The sequence below is a fragment of the Calonectris borealis genome, chromosome 3, assembly GCF_964195595.1.
Source record: "Calonectris borealis chromosome 3, bCalBor7.hap1.2, whole genome shotgun sequence".
Lineage (NCBI taxonomy): Eukaryota > Metazoa > Chordata > Aves > Procellariiformes > Procellariidae > Calonectris > Calonectris borealis.
The window spans coordinates 116,733,845-116,759,111 of NC_134314.1; the positions used below are offsets into that span (position 1 = coordinate 116,733,845).

The window sequence follows — 25,267 nt, forward strand, 5'->3', positions numbered from 1 at the left end:
TTACTACGGATTCCAAAGTATCCATCGTCAATAGTAATTTCATTTTCTAGAATTAAAAGGAGGGGAAAAGAATGAAAGAAACTAATTAGTATGCACATTATAAAGAATCATTGCCAAGTTAAATTAATTCTACTTTTCCACTTCACTTCTAAAAAGTATATCTAGTAAAAAAGTAGGAAAACTTAAATAGACAAAGAATAAGCATGTTTATTGCAACCTTCTATAAAGCTTTTTCCCAATTTATGCTTTTTCTTAGTTTCTGCAAGAAAAATCAATCAACACACAAAATGCCTTAGATGTTTTTACCTGAAGTAATCTGAACTGAGAAAAGCAAGAAGGTTGCACAATTTCCTCGTTTGCTGCAGTATTTTGCTGATAATATCTACATCCTACTAAAATCTAAGATGCTTTTCTTGTTAGTGTCAACAACATTAAAGTTTCTTGCAAACATACAAGAAAACTGTCCTCCTGCACATTTATAGTTAAAGCTTCTAAATCAAGTTAGTCACAATTAAAATGCTTATTCTGCCCATGTGACAGAAACCAACCTAGGATGAAATATTCAAAACACTCATTTCACACTTACTTTTATCCTTATCCTCTCCATAGTTTTAATAACTGAAATCTTAAGGCACTAAGTAAATTCATCAGCATTAACAGAATTGCAGTAGTCTAAACAAACTATACATTTCTCAAAACATAAATCTTAACAAAATTTTGTCTCTACAGCCATTAAGCCCATTTTTTTCTAAGAATCATCATGGGCCTGCCCTCAATTTTTAGTAACCACAGACAACAATTTAGGATCATAATGACCAAGTGCTAACATCCTGGTTTTGCTGCATTTTCTTAAAGAGTGCTTATGAAGTATTGAGTATTACTTGGGGTGGGGAACCCTAACTGTTTGGAATTAAGTTATCCAAATTTAGAGATAAAGTCTAAACGCTAACAGAGGGTAGGCTGCTTCCCTAATCAGTTACTGACAAATACAGAAACACAATCTTGTTACAAGAATAGAAACACTGAACTAAGTCAGTTGAAATTTTTTTTTTAAAAAAAAAAAGGGGGGGGGGGAAGACGACATGATCATGGTACTACTCATGATTAACAGTTTCTTTGATACCAGCTTCTTTCTAAAAGACATTTTTTCAATGCATCAGAAGGAATTTAACAGACGTAAACTCCAAAGTGTGGAGGAAATAACATTTTTCATATCCTAGGAAAGACAGTGCATAAAACATGCCATCCTACAGCAGCATAAGAGATCTAAATTACAAGCTACATTCAAAGGTTATTTCAGTCACTCTTAAAGAACAAACTTTTCCCCTGTTCAGAAAAGCATTAGGAACTTGTATGCAAGTCTGCATGCCACCTTTCCTTCCAGCAGAATAAATTTCTGCTAAATTGCCAGTAAATAAGCCCATTCATGTTTCTATTTACGTTAATCCATTTACTTAAAGAAGCCTAATTAAGAACTTTTGCTTTAAAATTTTGCTAATGAAATAGTAGTTAAATAAAACCAGCAGTGACTTCACACCCTCCCCCTCCCCACATTTTCTCTGAAAAAATAATATGGATCCTTAGTCTCAAAGAATTAAATTTATAGAAAATTATTACCATTCCAAATCAATAAAAAAAACAACCCACATAATCTTAAGGATGACAGCCAAGAATTTCACATCCATTCCATTTTTAAGCCACTTATTTATATATATATTTTGAGAGTAAGGCCCATGTTGTGCAAAGAAAAAGTTTATACCTCCAACACATTAATAAATTTAAGTATTTTAAAACTATAGTTATCAATCCCTCTAAACCAATGTGCAGCATATTAGCAATCTTATGCATATGCCTCAAACAGATGCAGTTGATGCCCATACCTAAAGGGGTAATTGATCGTGGTTGTAGATGAGTCTCCCACGTGTGAACTATGACTTCACAGGGACCATCGATAGTCTGTAATTTAAAAGTTAAATGTCTGCAATAATTTCTTTTGTTATATCTGATTTTCTACCCATGAAGCTGTTTGGGATGGTTGTGAACTAAACTTACGGATTTATGAAAGAAAAAGAAGAACGAGAAGAAGAAAGAGAGGGGGACAGAGAGAGAGAGAATAAAAGAGAAAGAAAGAAAACAGATCAGGCATGTTTCTTACCCCTGCAACTGCTGATAACGCTATCTGATGCGTCGAGTATACATATGACAAAACTTGTGACAAAGTCTGACAGAGTGGAGAAGTTACACGGAATTATTAAATCTTTACTGCTTACATCTGCTCTGCTAGACTACTTTAGTTTCCTTCTGATTCAAAAAAACCAAAGTGTCTCTGAACTCATTAAGTGTGCTTGCTTTTTTCTTAAGATACTACAGCAACAATTTACAAAAAAACATATCCCACATCTCTAATTCCAAACAGCACTCAGCATCTACTCATGCAGTTAACAGTGGCAGGGGCGGGTTCTCCCTCAAAATTTGCTTGACTAATTTGAAGTCTATAAAACACAGTTATTTTAGTTCTGGTACAGAAGAGCAAATTATTTACCATCCGATTAAAACATAAATACTTGGAATTTTGCTGCCTCAGAAGGAAAAAGACACTGATACAATCCAATTGGCCAGCAGTGAAGCTTCTGCAGCCTATTCCATTTGGAGCAGGACAAATTAGATTCTTTCACCAAAAAATAATTACTGTCCCTCAAAAGACTACATTTGTTGACAAACATAGCCAAGACTCAGACAGATGATCAGAACATTAACTCAATCTCTTCTTTCAGAACAATTTAAGTTTGAAATAGCTTTCTAGGTTAAAGCTTTTAAGTAACCACTGGCTAACAACAGAAAGAACATGCCTGATTCCCAGCTCAGTCACCCTGAGAAGTTTCCCTTAACATTCCGTGGTTGTTACTATCAGTCATAAGAACGGTCAAATAGCTGCAGAGTTTGTCATTTTGGTGTTTTGGGCCTAAGTAACTCTTATTTCCAAAACGACTTGCTACTATTGCCAGAGTCATATAAGCTTCAACCCCAACTTGTCCCAGTACTTCAAGTTCTTGTTTAAATAGATTTCAGATCAACCGGGATATCCAGACAAGCTTCAAACTCAGCAATATAATTACACAGTTCCATAATGCTTTGTTATCTTACAGCTCACTGAATAAATTCTTTAGCAGCAGATGGGTTTTCTTAACATATATCAAACACATTTAATCTACTATGCTTTTGGATGAATTAACAGCAAATGTCAAATATTAAAAAATGCTCAATAAGATGGGTTTGCTCTGTGAGTCTTAGCTAAAAGAAATTCAATTTTTCCAATAAATTCAGAGGCATCTATACTTAAGTGTCATGTCAGAATAAAATACATATGCTTAAAGTTCTGCTTTAAAGATAGAATGCATGTAAATATAAATAAAATAAGATGATATTATTGTTTTCAGTTTATTCCTATTATAGGGGAGTTTTAATTCCCACTGCTGCCACAATGATCACTCTTATGGACTTCTAGAAGAGTAAATAATGAGAAGTTTCTTCCCCCTTCTTTCACAGCAGATCCACACTTGCCCGTCACAGTCTGAGTTTCCAAAGCCAAAACCTGTGTTTGCCAGCAGGGAGGCTACCATTTCCTAACACCATGAAAGCCTGCAAGCTCTCCAACAGTGACTCCCATGAACACATACAGAACTTGTAGCTTGGGGAATGCAAGTCTGTCCTAACACAGATTAAGCTGTTTTCTTCAAAAGGTAAGAAAAGGTTTTTCCTTGTAGAAATCCCCAACATATTGTATTAAAATACCAATACGAGTTTATTTCTTACACTACTGTAATTGTACATTTTAATTTTAGGTTCTAAAATTATGAACGAGAATGAGTAACATGATCTCAACAATAAGCTCAACACGCTGGATACATTCAGCAAAATTTCATCCCCCGAAAGGAATACAGTAGGCTGATTACGCATTTAATCCCAGGAACCCTCAACACTTTCCATACTAAGAAGAGCCAAGCAAAGCTACCTGGAAAAAAAGGGCAATGGATTAGAGAACAGGCACAGACATGACAGAGCCCTCTCACAATCCCTGCTCAGACCATCTTTGTGTTTATAGGCATTTAAATGATGTTTTAATTACATGTAACAGAAGCCATTGTTACAATGAGGTTAAAATACTGACGTCATTTCAGTGGCATATACTGACCACATTTGAACAACAGCCCAGTTCAGATCAGCCTGTGGCAGATGTATATGATGTGACATCAATATTCATAGTATGCTAATGTTACCTAAGAAGTCAGCCTCTGCTAGGGCAGTCTTAAAAGGGCACCTATCCACATCAAGCATCCTGGTGGGCAGTACACCGAGATTATAGTAAGTAGCACTGTATGGCATGGATCCCTCTCTACTAACACACAGAATTTTTTTTTTCAAAGCAAATACATAAAAATTATGTCGCTTGATTTATATTTAGCTGAACATCTGATGCAGTTTTAAAGCTCTTAAAGGATATTCAAGAATTTTCTAAAAAAATCAAGTCCTCTTACATTGTCAGAAGCTGGGGTAGTCATTAGACACTTTTGAAATGAAGGGTAAAATGCCTATTAAGCATGTTCCAGAGGTTCAAAGTAGTCTGATGCACACTCTGCATGAAGTGCTCGGGTGCTCAGTACAATTAAAAAATGAAAGCACTTCTGTGGATGTTTAAATGATTATTCAGGAAGCCAGTTCCAAAATCCCTGATCCAAGGCAACACAACAGAGCAGGCATTAGGAAAAAAAAATACGATCTTAAACCCACCACACATAACTACATTTAGCCAATTGCACCTTACTTCTTAAAACTATGTTTCAAGAATATTAATCTAGTTCAAGAACATGAAACAGCTAAATTAATTAGACTTAACTGCTGATGCTGGATTTCTGACAAAAAATATCTCTGGATTTCTGTACCATGTAAGAGACAATAATTAAGCACAAAACCAAACAATCGACCAAAGCCATTCAACCACGGTAACTAACTTTGCAAGGCAACAGCACATTAAGTCACCTGCCAGGAAGTCCTGAGCTAAATAGAGATTGTATAGCTCTAGTATTTCCAATGACAGTTTAACACACAATCTGCTATCTCAGTGCAGTCATGGCAGAGGTGTTCCTTTGTTATTATCAGGTTAACCATGGGTTATTAGCCTAGCAAAAGCTTTTCTAAGGCATTCTGATATAAAAGAAATTACTGAGTCTAGGCCCAAGTTTCACCTTTATTACTATATTCCAGGCACTAAATGGATTCGATTTTTTTACATTTTAGAAAAGTAAATTTAAGTCTCATTTGAAACCTCTATAATTAAGCAATATCCTCATAAGTGTGAAAAATGTTTACCAATCCAGTTTTAAAAGTCCTGCTACATGCACAGATAGCTTAGTTATTTCACACTTTTCTTGAAAGAAATAACCCTAAACTTGCATGCTTATTTACTGTTGGAAAAACAAATATAGAACATAGCTTAACAGAATAAGGCATGTATTTTCCTTACTAAGGTTTTCAAATATGCATCCTTGTGCTGGTTTTGACTGAGATAGAGTTAATTTTCTTCATAGTAGCTAGTATGGGGCTGTGTTTTGGATTTGTGCTGGAAACAGTGTTGATAACACAGGGATGTTTTCGTTACTGCTGAGCAGTGCTTACACACAGTCAAGGCCTTTTCTGCTTCTCACCCCACCCCACCGGCGAGCAGGCTGGGGGGGCACGAGAAGTTGGGAGGGGACACAGCTGGGACAGCTGACCCCAACTGACCAAAGGGTCATTCCATACCATTTGACGTCATGCTCAGCATATAAAGCTGGGGGAAGAAGGAGGAAGGGGGGGTGTTCCGAGTGATGGTGTTTTGTCTTCCCAAGTAACCGTTACGCGTGATGGAGCCCTGCTTTCCTGGAGATGGCTGGACACCTGCCTGCCGATGGGAAGTAGCGAATGAATTCCTTGTTTTGCTTTGCTTGCATGCACAGCTTTTGCTTTACCTATTAAATTGTCTTTATCTCAACCCACGAGTTTTCTCACTTTTACCCTTCTGATTCTCATCCCCATCCCACCAGCGGGAATGAGCGAGCGGCTGTGTGGGGCGTAGTTGCCGGCTGGGGTTAAACCACAACAATCATCAAACAATACTATCAAACATACATTCTCCTAAAACATATGATATACACAAGACAAATTCCAGACAAGGGGGTTTTGGTTCTCCCCCTCCCCCTGAACAAACAGAAGGTATGTGTAGAATAAAACATGGGAAGATCCTCACAGTAAGGTAACTGATACTGGTCTATGTTTAAGAAAAGAACAAACCTCAAGCAAAATAGTTTAAATTACTGTCTTATTTCATCAAGTGTATGTATTTACTTTTCTTTTAAAATGCTTAAGATGACTTATGTTATCATTAATATGTTTACAACATAGTAAAAGCTCTTGATATGCAGGAGCCAAGACTTACACCAATTTTATAATAAAATGTTCATTGTCTATAGATTCATTTATTTGTATTCCTACAAATATTCTATAAATTTTAATATATCATGTATTAAAAAAAAATACACTCTATTTACATAACCACAATCTGTTAACACCAAAATGCTTCAGTGCAAACAAACCAAACTTCCCATGACATTGTACTATCCTTCAAACAAAATAATTTAACTGAGATCAAATTATGATCTTTTTTTTTTTAAAGGGAGGTGAGAAAAATACTTCCTTATTTGTTTTTTTTTTCAAAATGTGAATTATTACATTATTGCCACAGCTAGTCTGTAGCAATATTTTGGATAATATGTGAACTATCATTTCTCTGTGTAAACGTGTATCACCTCCAGCTTTGCCACCATGTCCATCTCAAGCATCTTCAAAGATGCAGTTGATATAGAAAGGAAGGGAACAGTAACTTCAGCTGGATCTGTCTTCAGCATGATTTACTCAATTATGTGGTGTCAAATTCATATATTCAGACTTTAACATATATTTAAGACTAAACATGTATTTAAGTTATCCTGCTACAGGCCATGACACACAAAATTGCACTGATATAAAAAGCTAACAGTGTTTGAAGGATTATATATTGCAAGCCTATCAAATTTAGGAGATTAATCACATGCAATGCCTAATGAAAAAAATTACTGAAATAAAAATATTTAGAATAATTTAACTTAGAAGTAGCTTTTCCTTATCAGAGTTGTTAACGCTGAAGTCCTCCATATACGGCCTCATTTGCACTATACTATGCATTATATTCCTGTTAAGAATGAACAGATCCTGCTTTTTTGTTGTTCTTCAAAACATTTAAAAAAAAGAGGAAGAAAACATTGCAGCTGGAATTCTTTTCTTCAAAAGACTGTATGTTATGAGAAATAAAGTCCTGTGCACTTAACAGGTACAGGCTAGACACTGCTAAGTGGATAATCATGTACCCTGGCAATTCACATACTTTCTTTTGTAAGGCGGTTTTATTTTTTTCCTCCTTTTTATATATAGTAGTTCTTTATGCTGGTATTCCATAAAATTTATACTTACCTTGGCAGACTCTGCATCACACGGTACATAAAGCGTGCACGATACAGAGCACCTACTTAAAGAAACACACTCACCAATACATATTGTAAACTTTTTCAAATAATAAAACGGAAATTGTGTTCTCTATGAGCACATTTCTGCCAATCTGCTCTCACTAAGTGTGCTTTTTCTAGTGTGCTATTGCTTACATTTTAAACTTATTGGCATTTGCAAAAAATGTAAGAGTCCCATCAGAGCTGATAGGCTGTAAGCACTGATCTACTTTTGGCCTCATTTGACCTCAGAAAAATAAATCTATTATTGGCCTTCCCTTCTTTTGCCTGAGAATAACAATTTAAACATCAGTTTCAGATTAGACTATTTCACATGCTGTAATGAAAAAAAACAGAATGCAGTCTCTTGTGTTTCATTTAAAATTAGTATCCTTCACTAAGACAATACCTCTGTCAAATATTTTTTTCAGTGAAAGAAAGGCTAGTCCAGCTGACAAAAACTTACAGGCTTGACAGTAATTTAAAATATTTAAAAGATATAGACCAGATGATTCTATAACTCCTTTGCACATTTAGCTACAGTCTTCATAATCCCAATTTCAATGAAGAACTAAAGCCCAGGGTGAATACCTACAGGATATTAATAGAGTAAGAAAGACAGCAAAGACAGCTTTAAATGGGTTATTTCTTACAGTTATTACTTGTTATTAAGAAAAACAGTTAAAGAGTAGCTGTTTATTTTCCCAAATTAGTCCAGCTTTTTTCTGGATGCAGTCTCATTTCTAGTCTGAAGAACTTCCCCCTTATCCTGACACGATTTCTACAGATATACTGCCACATACATTCAACTCACATGCAACTTTGATACCTGTAAAACACAGGTATCAATACCTGTAAAAACACATCTGTGTCTGTCTCTTGGGGTTTCCCCCCGCCCCAGTCATGCAAATACCTATATACAAACCTAGAGAAAACACTGGGATGCCCCATTCCTTGTTTTACCTTTTTACTCCAAGAGATTAACATGTGTTAATTATGCAGCACAAAAGCTAGTTAATACTTCTCATGCTTCACCAAAAAATCTGCAGTAATTTTAAAAACTGTAATAGATTAGGCAAATTTAAATACACCTGATCACACTAACCATTTTTCTCCTGCTATCGCTTGCTTCCATGCTAGAGATCCTTGCCCTGCTGAAGTCCATATTCCATTATAAGTGTAGAAGTTGTTATAGCCCCACTATAACTAATGAGAACTTCACTATATCATTTAAGCTTTATAATAATGTCAGGCATTTCACTATCGCTGGAATTTTTAAAACACTAACACTGATAAAAGAGAGAAGACAATTTAACAAAAATAATTAAAGTTAACAGCATATGGTCATGTGTTTCCAGAAGTGAACTGCTTGTATTTCCACAAGTGTTTTAATGTTTCATATGTTGCAATTTAAGATTTATTTCTAAAAACTCAAGTTTAACTCAGAAAATCCTTTTTACTTCAAATAAGAGAATTTTTTACTAAGGATGAGCCAACTTAAAATAGAAAAGGTTGTACATACCTTAGGTTCTAGGAAGTACCCTTTAAAATACCGATACCGAACAGGAACTCCTCTAGGAAGCTCTACAGTAGCTTTCCATAATTGACTGAGGGGGAGAGGGGTGTAAAAAAAAAAAAAAAAAAAAAAAGGGAACAGTTTCAAAATACAGCCTAACAGCCACCTCAGACATATGTCTGTCCTACGTGATATTCTAAAATAAAGTTTAGTGTATTGCTGCAAGAAAGGTTTTTACAAGGTAACTTAGCCAAACATGCACAAAGCACAATAAATACTTAGAACTGAAACTGCACTTTCTAATCTATAGATCTGAAGTGCTCTAATGGAGCAAGAATTCTCATCGTCATTTAACAGATGGGGAAAATATAATGAAATAATTCAGGACTCACCCAAGATCACACAACAAGTCACTGACAGAATTATAAATACATGCTGCAAGCCCTATTTTCCTGCATACAAACAGCGATAGGCAGGGCACCATTTTAAGAAAACACTGAATTCCTCCACTGCATTTAAACTTTCTTCATGTACACTCCTGTTTATATACACAAAAACCACTCAAGAGTTTTAATGCAACTCTCATTTTAAATAATCTTCTCCCCATCTCTTTATAGCCACAATAATAACCTGTATAGGTTAAAAAGAAAGTAAACACTATAAACACTTCCTATAACTTGCTGTAGAGTTATGGGACTGAGAATTATCCATAGCAGTTTCTTATTCAAAATTTCTACAACTAAACTACTGAAATATGCCAGCCACCATGGTAGAAGCATCATCTGTGACTAGAAAAGCATACCCAAGTTAAACATTTTCTTAGACACATTCCTAAGCATTCAAAATGTTCAAGGGCAACACAAGGCATTCTGGAGAGTTTTACTAACAATATATGTAGCTCAATAGTTTACAAACTCAAAGCCAGAATAAATTTGTTGCTCCAGAGCTCCAGCTACTTCAAAGGGAACAAATAAAAAACCAAAATCCCAACTTACCGATCGTCAGTTTGGAGGACCACTGCAACTTGTGGATTCCAATTTCCCAAAGCACTGCAGCTGCCACATATTGCAAAAACCTCTCCTAAAAAAACCCAAACAAACAGAAAAATGCCACAATCATCATTACTCAAACTTCTATAGAATTAATAAGTACAGCCTACATGGTCAAACCTTCAAATACTTTAAAGACCCATCCAAACTCCCTCTTTTTGGTTCAGAAAGGAATTTCCCCCCACCCAAAATTACAACAGTGTTTTTTCCTTCATCATAAAGACAGACCTCATTGAGAGAAGGACTACTGACAACCCCAGTCCTGAAAAGGGTTGGCTTCCAAATCCTCCTGCAGCAATACTGTTCAAAAATCTCTGCAAACGCAGCAGGCAGATTTTCACTGTAAAATGCTTATTGTCAAGATGAACCAGATTTTTTCCTATATATATATAGGTGGGGGTTTTTTTTTATATATATATACACACATACATACACACAGAGTACTGAGGTAACATAGATGTCTAAAAACATAATTCTCTGAAATTCATACCAATAATCTAGAAAGCACAGACAAATAAGAGGTTGCTAGCATCATTATCAAGACAACACATCCATTTCATTTTATGCCTGTGAAAAATAAAATTAATTTTGCTGTTATGCTTTCTGCTTTTTATTGGATATAAAAACATAACACTGTTACACAAAAAAAAAACCAAACACATTAAATTGTAACACTCTGTCAATCCTAATGCATACATATATATGGAAAGAACACAAAAGATTGTCATAGTATAAGAATGCTTGATTCTGGGATATCTAGGAGTTAAAGTTAACATTGCAACTTATCCTTCTTTTTAATATAAAACATATATATACATACACACACATATAAGACTGTAAGAACAACAACAACAATGATAAATACAAATGAAAAGGACAAATTAGTATTTTGCTTTTACAGAGTTTCAACAATATTTTTAGACACAAGAAAAAGAATCTGTTGTACAAGGAGAGTATGTGAAGCTTTAAAGTATATTTATGCACCATCTGCTTAACCTTTTAGTCTTGCTATGCAAAATGTAAGAATTACCAGAGTATTGGAGCAACTTCTAAATAAAATGTAATAAAAAAAAAATACTGGAATTTACTTCAGCCTCTAACAGGAAGTGCCTAAATGTAAAGTTTCAAACAAAGTCACCCTTAAACAAAAGTAGACATGAAGAAGTTCAGCTAATGCTAAATTATCCCCTAATTTGGGGGGGAGGGGGGTGTACACTATTTGAGAAAAAGGGGAGAGGGTATCCAGAACCATCCTGCATGCCTCAATAGGAAGAAGCAAGGATCAGACTGATAGCTGAAAACACTGAGATAAAAATGCATCAGTTTTAACAAAAGCAAGATACAAGTATCTGTGATGGTGATTTCATGTTCTGAAACTGGGAAAGCAGTAGCAATAGTGTTGGTGCCACAATAATCTGAAGATACAAAGGAGGCAAGATATATACAACAAAGATACACTACTCTTTACTAAGCCAAATATCATAGCTGGAACTTCAGGTATGAAATAAGAGTTTTGATGATGTACTTACGCCTCAAATTGTGTCCGTGCTTTCCAACTATACAGGTTAATCTAAACAACCAGGTTTATTTACGAAAGAAACCCCTGCAGACCCAGCGGTCGCAAAAAATTTACAAAAGCCAGGAATTAAGTACGGTAATTTGTTCCCAAAAACAGCTTACTGAAATAATTTTTGAGAACACATTGAACTACAACCCCTTTAATAAAATCTTTTGTTCCAAACCATTAAAACAAATCCAAGCTTTTCGGATGTTCGCTGTAAGCATACAAATGCAGACAAATCAGCTGCATCAGTATACGTAGTACACAATTCACTGCACACAATTGCCTAGGTCAGGTGCTTTACCTTTTCCACTCTGTACTGAGGCACATTATGGTTTGATTTTGCAGGGAGGAGATAAAAGGGGAAGGAAGACCACCTGAATATCACACAGTTAGAATTTCTGACTGGAGATATTAAAGAGAGGCTAAAATTCTTTTAATATCCTTTTAAAATAGCAGCATTTAGTACATCTTAGCGTACACGCCAGCCAATCTCTGAAGTGCCATCTAAGTTATATTCCTCTTAGTAGCAGCTAGCTAGAATAGTTTTCTGGTCATCTTTTTTAAACAAACAAAAATGCGTGAACATACAGTGAATACTTATCACTCAGTAAGGTACAACACACAAAAGGCAACATTTGAACAAGATGCGCAGTCACCCCTAAACTCACTTCAACAATTACATTCCAAGGCTGAATCAGGATTTGTAAAATGCTGCTTAAATTATCCCAGGAAAGGCACAAGAGAAATGCATGATAAACTGGAACTGCCTTTTCAAAGGCAATTCTAAACTCAGTGGGGTTTTGTTTTGTTTTGTGTTTTAAGCTCAGGGGTCCTCAACTTCTCCCTCTCCCCTTGCCAGGGAATTCAATGCTGCTACTGGCAGAGCTCCTTCAGCTACCGCAAAGAGGAAGCTACTCCCGGCCTTCTGCCCAGACTCAAAGCTTCCGACAGCCTCACTGATGTTGCAATCTCTCTGCCCTGGCCAGCTCTGTTGGAGCAGAATTTTTGTGTTCAGTTGGCAGCTAGAAGCCTCATTTTTTATTTCGTACTAGCTAATACTGGGCCACCTAGCAGACTCTCGGTATGGGACTGTGTCCCAATGAAGACCTAAAGGACTCACAGTCAGTAACTTGTGACCCTCTTCCTTCCGCAAGCATGAGGCAAAAATGAAGCACTCCATGTCACAAATACATAAAAGCTTATGTCAATGTGCTGGGCTTCATCACCAATGTTGACTCCAGAAGTAGTTTGCCTAGAGGAAGTGAGTCAAAGCATCATTCCTGTGCTCGTGATGCCCTTTTATCCTGCCAGTTAGCCTGGAATCACTGGCTTTGACATCAACAGGAAGGGTCAGTGATGAGGACACAGGGAGCACGTTAGTGCTTAAGGTGAGGATTCTTGTCTCGCCAACTAACTACTCACCATGGTGATCTGACAAAATCAGTACATGACATTTCTAAATAAACTGGAAATTTTGCTGTTTGTAGAACTGCCGATAGCTCTGAAAACGTACCTCTCCTTTCACAAGACTGCACCTTGCCACTGCTGCATCTCGAAGCTCTTCTCCCCGGTCAAAACCAACAGTATCAATACCTCCTGTGTCACCTCTTTATGCTATACCTATGATAAGTATTTCTAGGTAATTCTTTGTAACCAGCCACTGAGGCAGGATCTAGTTCTCTCTAATCCTAATTTTTGTTGCAGATATTATGAGTAAAAGTTACACATCCAAAGTCAACTTTGCTAGTGACAGTGCCATCACAACAGTGGAAGCAACACTGTAAACAGGGCAAAAAAAGCATGGCTTGCAATACTTCATTCTATAGCTACACTAGTGCTTTATAGCCTCACTTGATCTAAGGTCAATTTATTCTTGAATTTCAAAGTTTTCTCCAGAATGCTATAAAAACCCTACTCCTTACTAAAGGCCTCATGTCCACATTGTGTGTCAATGTTCAGTTCCCAAATTCCCAATCAAATGGGAGAAACACAGGAGAGGTGTAACATGGGGCAGATGTCAAAACTTTAAAAATGTTTTTATCATTTTTCTTCCCCGACTACAACAGACACTTATGCCATCTGGTATTTGCCTGTAACAGGAATTTTGCCAATCTGTACATGCTGCCACATTCATCTGCTTCTGTCAGGCAACCACTAATTTCTTTTTGGTGACCTTCCTTCAAAGTTCCTAAAGATGAAGGTCAAAGTAATAAGCACAATTATCAACACTAAATATTGGTGTTCTACATGATCTGACACCTTGTGTTCCTCATTTAGATTACGGAAGTTATTTTACACATTTTTGCACAGATAGAATATTGAATTAAGCTGCATATTCTTTCTGTCCTTAACTCCTAGTAGAGGTGACATGTTGTTATGGAGAACTTTCAACAGGGATGCAGAGAGAATGAAAAACAGAACGTGTTAATGCATGCCTGACTATCATGGTCCAGAATGTAAATACTCATTCCCATGGAATAAAAAGTTACTAGAGACAGAACACTGGTTTTAAAACAACCATAACCACTTCAGTTAGCACAGTATGAAATCGTTGTTTGAAGAAAAAGATAAAAATTAATTCCCAAATCTCATTTCCAAACTCCTATGTGAAATTTCTTAATTAATGTATTCTACAATGACTTATCATTTTGATATTTGAACGGACATGTTCTTTTACTTCTGAAGAAAACAGAAGAGACAACCTTTGAACATTCTTCTATTTAGTTTTCTTCTAGTTAAACCAAACAAAAGGAGAAAGCACGATTTGGGTACCTGGTACTGATGGTCCTCTTACTTCAAAAGTGACTTGAGAAGAGGTCATACTTGCAGAACTTTTGTCTTAGGATAGTTGAAATCTCCTGTAGTGGGAGAAAAAGATACTACATTTCAGGAACAATACACTACATCTGTTGCTGTCCTAAGAGGAAACACCAATCACACCACTAACAGGGAAGCAAGCCACTATGTTACTGTTTGAGTGAGCAGTAAAAATAGAAAGCTCTATAGAACCAGCAGCAGCCCCAGAAAATAGTATCCACCTGCAGAAGACACTGTTGCAACACTGGCACAAGAAAAAGACTACTAAATCAAATACCCTATGCAAGTATCAATATCATGCAGCATTCATCAGTCTTAAGCTGAGATTTTTCAAACCCCCTGTTTTGACTAATTTTACTCTCAGAGAGGCCACTGGAAGTTTTATTATAAGACATTTAAGATTATGACCTTTGGCAAGCAGTAACTTCTGACTGTCTCCCTATGCTATTCTTCAGCATCCTCTTCAAAACACAAGAAAGGTTTCATAGATAAGCACTCCCACCTTCAAGGAAAAAGGGGAAGAACCCATGATAAATGACAGCTCTCTGCCGTCACAGGCAGCGAGTTGTTCATCACCTCAGACTCTGCGCCCCTACCAATACTTCCAGCCTTTCACATGGAACACCAGCAACCACAAGCACCAAGCAGACTTCAGAACACCACAGCAGGAAGGGACTGCCTATAGCCTCTGTAGCCAGGACAGTAGTTGGAGGATTGACCCTGCTTCAATTTTCTACCCTCCTCCAATACACAGTAACTTGAAGGAAAAAAGCTGGCAGAATCCACTCTCCCCATTACAGCAGAAACACTATTGATGTAAAATATCTTTTTATACTATTTATGAAAGTAGTAGTCATATCAAAGGCTGAGTCCAGATTTTGCTAGACTAACTGTCATCACCCAAGTATATTCTTTTGGACATGGGTTCCAAAATAATGATACTAATTATATGCAGAATTAACTTTGCAATGCTCTCAACTAATTCATTTCTTTGTATCACTGTGTTGGTGGGTTTTTTTTGTTTTTAAACCAAGCAAGTAGAATTTTTTTATTGCTATTTTTGAACAGGACAAAAGCAGTTTATTTCAGTACAATGTTGGTCATCAATCGTTTAGTAACAGCTTTAATAATAACGACAAGAAGAACTAATGGCATTAGAGAGCAATATACCTTTCATTAGCTCTACTACAAGCCCTTGCCTTCAAAGAGCACAAGGTAGTTTAACAGAAGCCTTGAAAGCAAGAAAAGCTAAATAAAGTCAGATACCAAGTAGGAAAAAAATATAGAGGAAAAAAAAGCTCATAATAAAACCTCATTCCTCCTAGGCAATCAGACAGTTAGTTAAGGTCTGAGGTTTAACACCTACAGTTTTTCTTCTGGATCTTGTCCTCCTCCTCCTCTCAATCTATTCCTTTTCTAACTATTGCTGCCTTTACTTTACATTCCTTTTTCTCCTCCCTTATTTCCCTCTCTCTATGCCAAAAGATGAATTTTCAGTGGTAAAAAGAGAGCAAGAAAATGGTAGCAATATAGATGTTTCTGGTCATATATTCCAATTCTGCATGTAATCTTTTACAGGTAACATTTCTGTAAATGATAAAATCCCAAACTACTGAAACTAGAAATAAGCACACTTATTAACAGGAATTCCATGAAGGGCACACTCTTTATGAACTTTGTCATGTGTGTGTCATTAGGTGGTCTGTATGTTAACAGTGACACATTCTAGCATTTATTTTTAGCAGTTATTTATAGACACAGAAGCGCAGCATGTTTCAGCGCTTAAACTAAAATTGAACTTGTGAAACTGGTCCAGTATGACGCGGAAATCGCAGTTTGAAGCACAGAATATAAACTACTAGTGTGCATTTATAATGACACTGAATAGTTCAGGGCCTTGGCTGTGTTCAGCAACTATCCTTGCTTGAACATCCTTTAACTGAACAGGCAGAAGAGCCAAAGGGGAGATGAAGTAGGCAAAAATGCCTTGCCAAAGACTACACAGCAGATAAGTCACAGCTGAAGCCTGAACCCAGTTTCCCAAAGCACGAACAGGCTTTTGCCTTGTAAAGAAAGCTGTTTCCAAAGCCAATGCAACATGACTCAAAATTAAACTTCACAAAAACCAGCATGTCTGTCTTACTCCAAATTAATTAACTGCCCATCCGTTCCTAGAGAAAATCTGAAATCCTATTACTAAGTCTATAAAGCTTTTAGCCAATCTTGTAAAAATTCTGTGTATCTACTTGCAAGACATTTGTGGGCTTTTCTAAACCGCCTAGCAAAAGAATATTACTTTTTTGTGTAACAGTAGTTAATTGTAAGGAGATTTTGATAAACTGACTTTGTAAAGTTGTCAAAATTCTGCTCAAAAGGCATTTTATCTTAAAGACCTACTCAATCTGCCCAAGGGATTTAGGGTCAAAGTACTACCCCTCATTTTGAAGAAACATCTTTTCTAGCAGTATGTAAACACACAGCAAGGGAAAAATAGATCTGCTTTTTGTTAATGAATCAAGCCTATGTCATATATTATCATGCACTTATAAAGCATTCTGTACTTTCAAGACATGATAAGAAAATGCTTAATTTAGGGGAAAAAAACCGAAAGTTTAACTGTCTAGCTACTAATGGTTCCTAAGAAGAGGGAGTAGTTTAATTCCCAGAAAGAAATGGCAAGAAACAAGACAATCAAATCCTCTGACCAGTAGGTGTCAGGCGATATTTTAAACGCTATGTTCCTTCCTTCAGTCTTTCAGTACTGCCTCACCAAAGAAGCTGACAGAATAACAAAATCTGAAGAATAACAAAATCCTCTCTGCTCCCCACACCTATAAAATGGACTGTTTGGGAGAATGGAAAGAAACCTCAGCTCAGAGAGCTCATTACTGTCTGCTTAGGAGAACCGAAACAAGTTAGAACAGTTACATTAAAAATGTTGAACACTTCCTAATCAGCAAATATTAAGCAAGTCAACCAAGCAGATTTACGAACTGGAAGTCCTTGTGCGACAAGGATTTTTAAGCAACCTTTGGGTTCAAAAGCATTAAAGCTGAATTCACATCTGCTGCAACTACATGCATCCAAATGCTAACCTGGGGTGCAAACAATTGCCCCTCATCCTACATCGCACTTCTTCCCTCTGGTCAGCTTTTATGTACTGCAACTACATGTAAGCAAGCAATGAACACTTGAATCTCAGTCATTCCCTCATGAGAAACAGAGGTCTCACCCAGGTAAGATGTTCACACAACGGTATCAGCACTTCACTAAAGAAAAAAGTGTTTCTCTACCTAGAGATTCTTGCTTTTACAACAGAAATATGTTCTTTCCCCCACCATGTCACAGTTCAATTCTCTCACACTCTTCTCCTTTCGCAAAGCAAACCCTTACCTTTCACAGTCTCTGGAGGCTTCCCAAGGAGATGGTGACCGTACAGCAGCAGCACTCTGAGTCCTGGGGCTCCTGACCTGCCTTCAAAAGCTTGACTCAGGTAACCCTGCCCATCAACCAACCTCACTGTATAAAATAGGCTGTCTGCAAGGCTTCCAGAGCAGGGGCAAGATGAACAGCCTAGTAGGTAGGGTTATGTGCAATCTTGATTTCCCTGCCACAAGACAAAGCTTTCCTCATGGTGTTAGACGGGAAGAAAAGCAACTGGGAACCTTGCAATTTCAGAAATCCACCTACTTGTCTTCATACACCCGAAAGAAAAGCAACAAAGACTTTAAGCATAGTTTCCTGCAGGCTAAACAGAAGAGAAAAAATGTACTCTGTTCTAATATTGCCTATAAAGCTTTTCTTTCACAGTTTTCTCCTCCTCATGGGCACCTGAAGGAGTACAAAGGCGACAGGAGTTAATGTACTTCCCTAAATAATAGGGAACCCAAGCTCTCCCCTCCTGATTCTAGAAGGCTACTTCTAGAAGATGCAGTCAAACAGCTGTGGACCACTTAAGGCACTTGGAAGAGAAAAGACATTTCAGACATCTTCTGGCATAACACAATCAACTATTTATGTATCACAAAATATCATAGCTTTCCTCTAAAATGAGGTAGCAAAAGTTATCATGGATGGGGGTTGTAGTCAAAATATACCAGAACATGGACTTAATTTAATAATTCCAAGCTTGAAGTTCATTTGAACCTTCTGGCTTACAGGTCTGGTGATATATAAAACCCCTTCATGACCCTTCAGCTTTAGTAGAGTATTTTCCCCCCGCCTTAATTTCCTTAACCTTTCCAATCTATTTTAAGAGGTATTGGCTGTTTGCTATCCCATATCTTATACTCAGTATTTCAGGCTTAGATAAATACACACCAAGTAATCTGGGACAATCCTGGAATATAATAGCCTAGCTTGCAAACACTGAACAATTTTTAGACTCATAAAAATTCATAGCATTCATAAAGCCAGATGACATGCTCTCTCTCAATACAAGTGATTTTTAATAGCAGCTTAAATAGGTTTGCGAGGCTCTGACTTCTAACGCTCTAAAGGCAATGTTTGAGACAGGCTTGAAGTACGATGTGATCATTTTTTTCTACTGCAGACCTTGAACATTCTTTTTGTTGTATGGACAGAAGGCTTTCAAAATTAGGCAGGAAACACTTTAGGCAATGATATTAAGATAGATCTGAATGAAAAGCTGACTTTATCAACTGTGAGTTGACTGTAAGGGCTGCAGAATGGTTGGTTATACTTAGCAGTAGAAGGAAAAATATGCATTGACATCTAATGGGGTAAGAGAGGGGAGACAAACAGACCAAGCCTTGGGAAATTCTACATTACCTTTCTAAATTGGGGGGGGCCCAAAGGGAAGATTTATATTGAAAATAATCAGAACTCATAACAAAAATAGCTTCAAGATTAAAGGAGAAGCAAAATGCTGCTCTTCCAGTACATGAGGGGAATCCAAAGTTTTGCAAGTTCTATCCTCTCTGGAATGCATCTAATGGAGTGGAACTAAAACAACTTCATTTAAGCTCCTAGAAGTTAGACGACTCAGATCTTGATCCTTTGCATGGACTCAGTCCATTGCGGATAATCAGTATTTGGCAACATGCTGATGAGAAAGCCAAAAAGCAGCAGACTTACGCCAAAATATAGTGTTACATTTCCTCCCCTCTCACCCCCCAGAAGCCCCCAAACCCTAATAAACTAGTAGTAGAAATTTCTGATGTAAAGCTATCAACACAAAACTCTGAGTAACACTATGTTGAAGGATGACTGGATAATACACAACACAGATTTTTCAGTGAAGGTAAAATACAGCTTATAAAAGTATCTTTCTAATGGATGAATTTTTTAAAGATATCCAGGTATATAAATTTTTATAGGTACTTAATGGGATTTTTCAAAGGTAATTAGACAGACAATTAAAATGAGACAGCTAGGTACCTAGGTGCCATGATATTCCCATTATGCATTTTAATACTTTCAAACGTCTGGTTCTTAATATAAGAATATTTTTAACCACTATATTACTGAATTTGCTTAGTTATCTGTAGAAAAATAAAGTACATCTGTGCAAAAACAGGCTCTTTCATACCGTTAGCACATATTTCATCACAGACCACAGTGCAGACTACTGGTACTGCCAAAAAGTAAACATATGCTCAATTATTTCAAAGTATCGCTCCATTTCTTTCCATATAAAGATCAAAGGGGCAAGGACTAGAAGGCTGAGTATTTTTGCTTTTATTTTTCTGATTTTAAGCAGACATTCTCCACCTTAAAAGTACAGACTGATGAGACCTATCAACACCAAGGAGAGGTCCAACTCCAGCCTGATGCAGGGGAAAGGTGCCACAGTCCCAGCCAAGTCATTCGACAGCTGCGAGTGCACACTGGCAGGAGCGGGGCCAATGCAGGCACCGCAACCCCCTGCAGCCTTCCTCGGGAAGCCTGCATTTGAACACTACCATGCTCTGTGGGAGAAGGTACTGTATTTACATTTTACTTTCTTGAAAGCTCTACTATACGCAGCAATAGAAAATCCACCACAGGTCAGATCTGGTGCTGTGCTGAACAAAGAAGAGATATGAGCCTAAGCATACACAACTGCTGGTTTAAGACACAGTTTTGTCATTTTTACTCACGGTATAAGACTCTCAAGCATAAAATATCAACTCATGTTGCTTCAGACTAAACCTTTAATATTTAAATGATACCTATTCAAATCCAATTAAATTTGTAGTATGAAGAACAGACTTTGTTGCTTGTGGTTGGTCCTAACAAGGTATCAGAATATTATAAAGTACATCTAAAATAACAAATTAGATATATATTAAAATTAAGTAACAATAGTTGACAACACCTGGATTTTAGAAAAAGGTCAGAGGATATGCTTGTCGGGACATTCACTCTAACAACTAGAGGAGATTTTTTAGGAACAGCATTACAGCATCAACTCCTTCACTTTCACCCAAACAACCAGAAGGTTCTTCCTGCCCCCTCCTTTCCCCCCGCACCTTGACTGCATGAGAAAGGACGGCCACAAAGTCAGCAGCGCTCTCATACTGCATTGCAGTATTAACAGCGGACAGAAAACAAACTTGCATACAAGATTTGGACATGCTGTTCTGATTCAAAGGCAGGAATTTTACCAATAGGGTATGCTGACATCTAGAAAGAAGCAAAGCCTGAGTACTACTTCTGAAACAGCATCACATTAGTATATAGCAACAGAGAAAAATATCTTTAAGATGCTATTTTCAGCATCAATTTAACTACCCATTTGCAGGGCCAAGCCAGCCCTGGTAATCAAACACAACATCCCTATATGATTTACTGTGTTCAGCTATAATGCACCTGCTTGGTTTTAAATAACAAGAACTTAATAGTTTTCAGCATTTCTTAAATTCCTGTCTATGTGGCAGACTCTTCTGTCTTAGCTATGTCACAGCAGTTTTGTAGATGAAGTTCTCAAAAAGACAGGAAATGGCTGGGGCATATTTGCAAGCAAAACAGAACAGCCTCGGTTTGATTTCTCTTTGCTGAAGTGTTGTTCGTTATTAACGTGTAGCTGACAAGAGCTTAACCAAGTAGTAATTTAGCTCTTTGTGATCATACGAACATTCCTCACTTAGAAATGACATGGACAAATAACATGTATAATGCTCCCCACAGCTCTCAGTAGTCAATACAACAACAAAGCTTTTTAAAAGGTTTTTCAAAGTCTGTATCCATTTTATTGAGGAGCAACCTGCTTTACTAAGAGATTAATTATGTGGCAGTTTAGACTAGTAGCTTCTGTTCAAGACAAACAGCGTTCCCCTCATTTTTTTAATATTTTCTGTAGTTATTTTACAGGCAACAGTGCTAGAATAGAAATACATATAGAAATCTGTAAGAAAAATACCTTTTGTGATAAAAAGTAATTCCACTTATCAGTGATTTCACTCTGCCGTTAACATTTAAAATATTTTGAAGGCTAATCCCCATCTAACAGCGCATGCTTTAATGAATTAAAACACTAACGCCCCGCAAAACAAGCTATTGATTGAAAAAGAAAGAAAGAAAAAAATAGGAAAATGCGTCTGTGCCTCCTGCAACAGCCTGGTTAGGAAGCAGATAACAAAGTTAATCTAGAGTTGTCCTATTAGTCCCTATGAGATCAAGAATACTGAAGCACAAGCCGTTAGCACCGTTAGTGTGCTCCTTCAGTCCAGAGCAGGGCACACACACCTCCACCGACCGCCGCCGCAGGGCGTCCAGCCCGCCGCACCCCGCCGGCCGGCCTGGCGGGGACCTACTAAGCGCTGCCCGCCCGCCGCGGGCGGCTGCCCCACCGCCCGCCCCGCACGGCGCGGCACGGCACGGCGGCCAGCTCCCGGCCCGGAGGCGGCGCGCCGTGTCCCCCGGGCCCGCCCCGTCCCGGCCTCCCGGCCGCTTACATAATGCGGCAGCCGCGGGACCGCCCCGGGAGAGGGCTTTCGGCGGGGACGTAAATAAACAGACCCGCCGGCCCGGCGTGTCCCCGGCCGGCAGCCCGCCAAGCCACGCTCACCGGGTGACGGCCCGGGCCCAGCTGCCGCAGCGCCGGGAGCCCGGCGCGCCTGCTGCCCTCCCGGCACGATGCCCCCCCCGCCCCAGGCCGTGCGGCACCTCGGTCACCCCGGCGGCGCGCAGCCTCTCTCTCCCCGCCACGGGGCGGGCAGCCATCCCCCTCCGGAAAAGCGGCAGCCACCGTCCCGCTTCCCGGACCGCGCACTCTGCCCCCAGCTGGGCTCTCCTCAGGGCCGAGCGCCGTCCCGCCCCTCGGGTCGCAACACACCAACCGACACCCGCGGGGAGAGCGGCACCGCTCCCCCCACCACCGGGGCGCGCCGACCCCCCCTCAGGGGCACGCACCAGCCGTCCCCTGCCGCCGCCGCACAGCCCCACCACAACCCCCGGCCGGCGGCGCGGACTGACCTGGCCGAGCGCCGCTCCCGGCTCCCAACCCCTTTGTGCGGAGCTGCGGGCGGCGCCGCCAGGGTTCCCTGCCCCTCCTCCGGCGGCCGGGGCCGGCGGCCGTTGCCCAGGGCCGCCTGACAGCGCGGGGCGCGGGGGAGGGGAGGGGGCGGCGCGGCCGCCAACCGGTTCCAGCTGCCCCCGGCCGAACCGGGGAGGGGCGGGGCGGCGCGGAGGAGGTGGCCCCACGTGACCTCCCCTTGCCGACGCGTCACTCCCCGTGGCTTCGGCCCCACCTTCCCCGCCGCAGCCAATAAGAAGCGAGCAGGATGGGCGGGGGACGACCATGCCTTTTCCTCGAAAGCCCCGGGCCGGTGTGCGGGCGGGGCCTGAGGGCGGGGCGAGGGAGCGAGGGGGCGGGGCTAAGGAGCGGCGCGGTGCGTGAGGGGAGCCGGGGCGGCTGCGCGGGGCAGGAGGGTGCTGAGGAGGGGACCCGGCTTGTGGCCGCCTGCCCGCGGCGAGGGAGAGCTCCACCCTCCCCACCTCTCCTCAGGGCCAGGCACCAGCAGTTCTCCGCATCGCAACCCACCGAGTGCCGAGCACCGTCCCCCGAGACCTCCCGCGGGGAGAGCGGCACCGCTCCCTCCTCAGCGCCCTCCCGCCACCGTGGCGCGAACCGACCCCCTTCAGGCCCCAGGTCTCCTCAGGGGCACGAATCAACCGTCCCCTGCCGCCGCCGCCGCACAGCCCCACGGCACCCCCACCGGCCCCGCGACCCCCGGCTGGCGGCGTGGACTAACCTGGCCGAGCGCTGCACCAGCTTCCCAGCTCCTTTGTGCGGGGCTGCGGGCGGCGCCCCCAGGGCTCCCTGCCCCTCCTCCCGCGGCCGCTGCCCAGGGCCGCCTGACAGCGCGGGAAAGCGGGGGGCGGCGTGGCCGCCAACCGGTTCCAGCTGCCCCCGGCCGAACCGGGGAGGGGGCTGACCCACGTGACCTCCCCTTGCCGACGCGTCACTCCCCGTGGTTTCGGCCCCGCCTTTCCTGCTGCAGCCAATCAGAAGCGAGTAGGAAGGGCGGGGGAAGACTATGCCTTTTCCTCGAAAGCCTGAGTCTGAGGGAGGGGGCGGGGCTAGAGCGCTGAGGGGGCGGGGCTAGAGCGCTGAGCTGAGGGGGCCGTTGCCCTGAGGGAGGTGAGGCGGTGGGGATGGGTGGCTGTGTGGGGCCGGGGTGAGCTGAGGGCGGGGAGCTGGGTAGGGGCCTTGCTGAGGCAAGGCAGCCTTCCACCACCATCTTCCAACCCCCTGAGGTCACCTTACCTCAGGCCGGGTCCCCAGAGCCCAGCCTGAGAGTGTGAGGCCTGCTCTGGGGACAGGTAGCCCTGTTTCCTTGAGGTACCATTGGGTTGCAATGGCTTAGGCTGGCTGTGAGCTCATGGCATCAGGGGCATGATGGCTTTTTTGTGGTATGAAGGGGCAGGCAACACACCTTTCTTGAAAGGCTTTGGTCCCTGTGGATCTGATGATGGCCATCTATCTCCCTGTGCATTTTTCTGAGGCCCTGCCTGCGCAGGTGACCCAGGGCTACTGGCAGGCTGTGGCCTCCATCACCTGCTGAAATGTAGGGTGGCAGGAGCTGGTGCCCCCTGCTCCCAGGGAGCCCCCCTGCTATTGTGCAGGCTCTACCTCTTCCTGTGCACAAGTCCGGTTGCCTGTGTGCCCAGTCGCATGAGCAAAAGGGCTGTCATTCATTGTACAGCTAAAACATTTCTTCACAGCAATGGCACCACGGCACCAATGTGGGAATGCCCATGCTGGAGTGTTCAAGCCGCAGGCAGACATGATACCTGTCTGTTTCAGGGTAGCTGAGACCGCTGAGTGAAGACCCTGGGGAAATTTGCTGCGCTAAAAGGTAGTGTTGTGTTTAAGACTACGAGTTTGTGGCCTTCCTGAGGCCTGATTTTATGACAAAAAAGGTATCCCACTGGAATTCACCCAACAAAGTATTAGCAAATAAAGGGAAACTATTTTACTCTGCGTTTTTGAGGGAGCTTGTGCTCCGTTTTGTAGCAGAGCTATGGAGTTGTGATAGTATGACCAGTCCTTTCACTCTAATAGTAAGCTTGCATAAATAGTTTGGTAAGTAACTTGCTTCTGCTTTATACAACTTGTGTCAGCTGACAAAGAAGCTGCAGTTTGAGTATGCAGAGAAACCACTTATCCTGTGTTGCATTGGGAGTTCGCACTGTTACAAGTATGCCATTCTATGCTGTCCTTCCATCCGCTGTTTAAATACACAGAGGGCTATTTTCCATTCATTCATCCTCTGCAAATCCAGCCATGTTTATAAGTAAT

At 40.7% G+C, this 25,267-nt stretch overlaps 1 protein-coding gene across 5 annotated transcripts in view; it reads right to left on the reverse strand.

The window, feature by feature from the left end:
- Window positions 1-23,921, reverse strand: part of GPCPD1 (glycerophosphocholine phosphodiesterase 1) — a 48,492-nt gene extending 24,571 nt beyond the window's left edge. The window contains exons 1-7 of one of the 5 annotated variants that reach the window (XM_075147557.1): window positions 22,939-23,154; window positions 17,914-17,990; window positions 14,476-14,561; window positions 10,086-10,170; window positions 9,097-9,181; window positions 1,881-1,956; window positions 5-46 (exon numbers count right to left, since the gene is read on the reverse strand). In XM_075147557.1, coding sequence (XP_075003658.1) covers window positions 5-46; window positions 1,881-1,956; window positions 9,097-9,181; window positions 10,086-10,170; window positions 14,476-14,524 — 337 coding nt within the window. In that variant the 5' untranslated portion in view covers window positions 14,525-14,561; window positions 17,914-17,990; window positions 22,939-23,154. Of the gene's footprint in view, window positions 1-4; window positions 47-1,880; window positions 1,957-9,096; window positions 9,182-10,085; window positions 10,171-14,475; window positions 14,562-17,913; window positions 18,316-22,938; window positions 23,155-23,717 lie in introns of those variants that run through there. The other 4 variants (XM_075147556.1, XM_075147558.1, XM_075147555.1 and 1 more) reach the window with 4 other exon arrangements.
- Window positions 23,922-25,267: the final 1,346 nt, after the last annotated feature.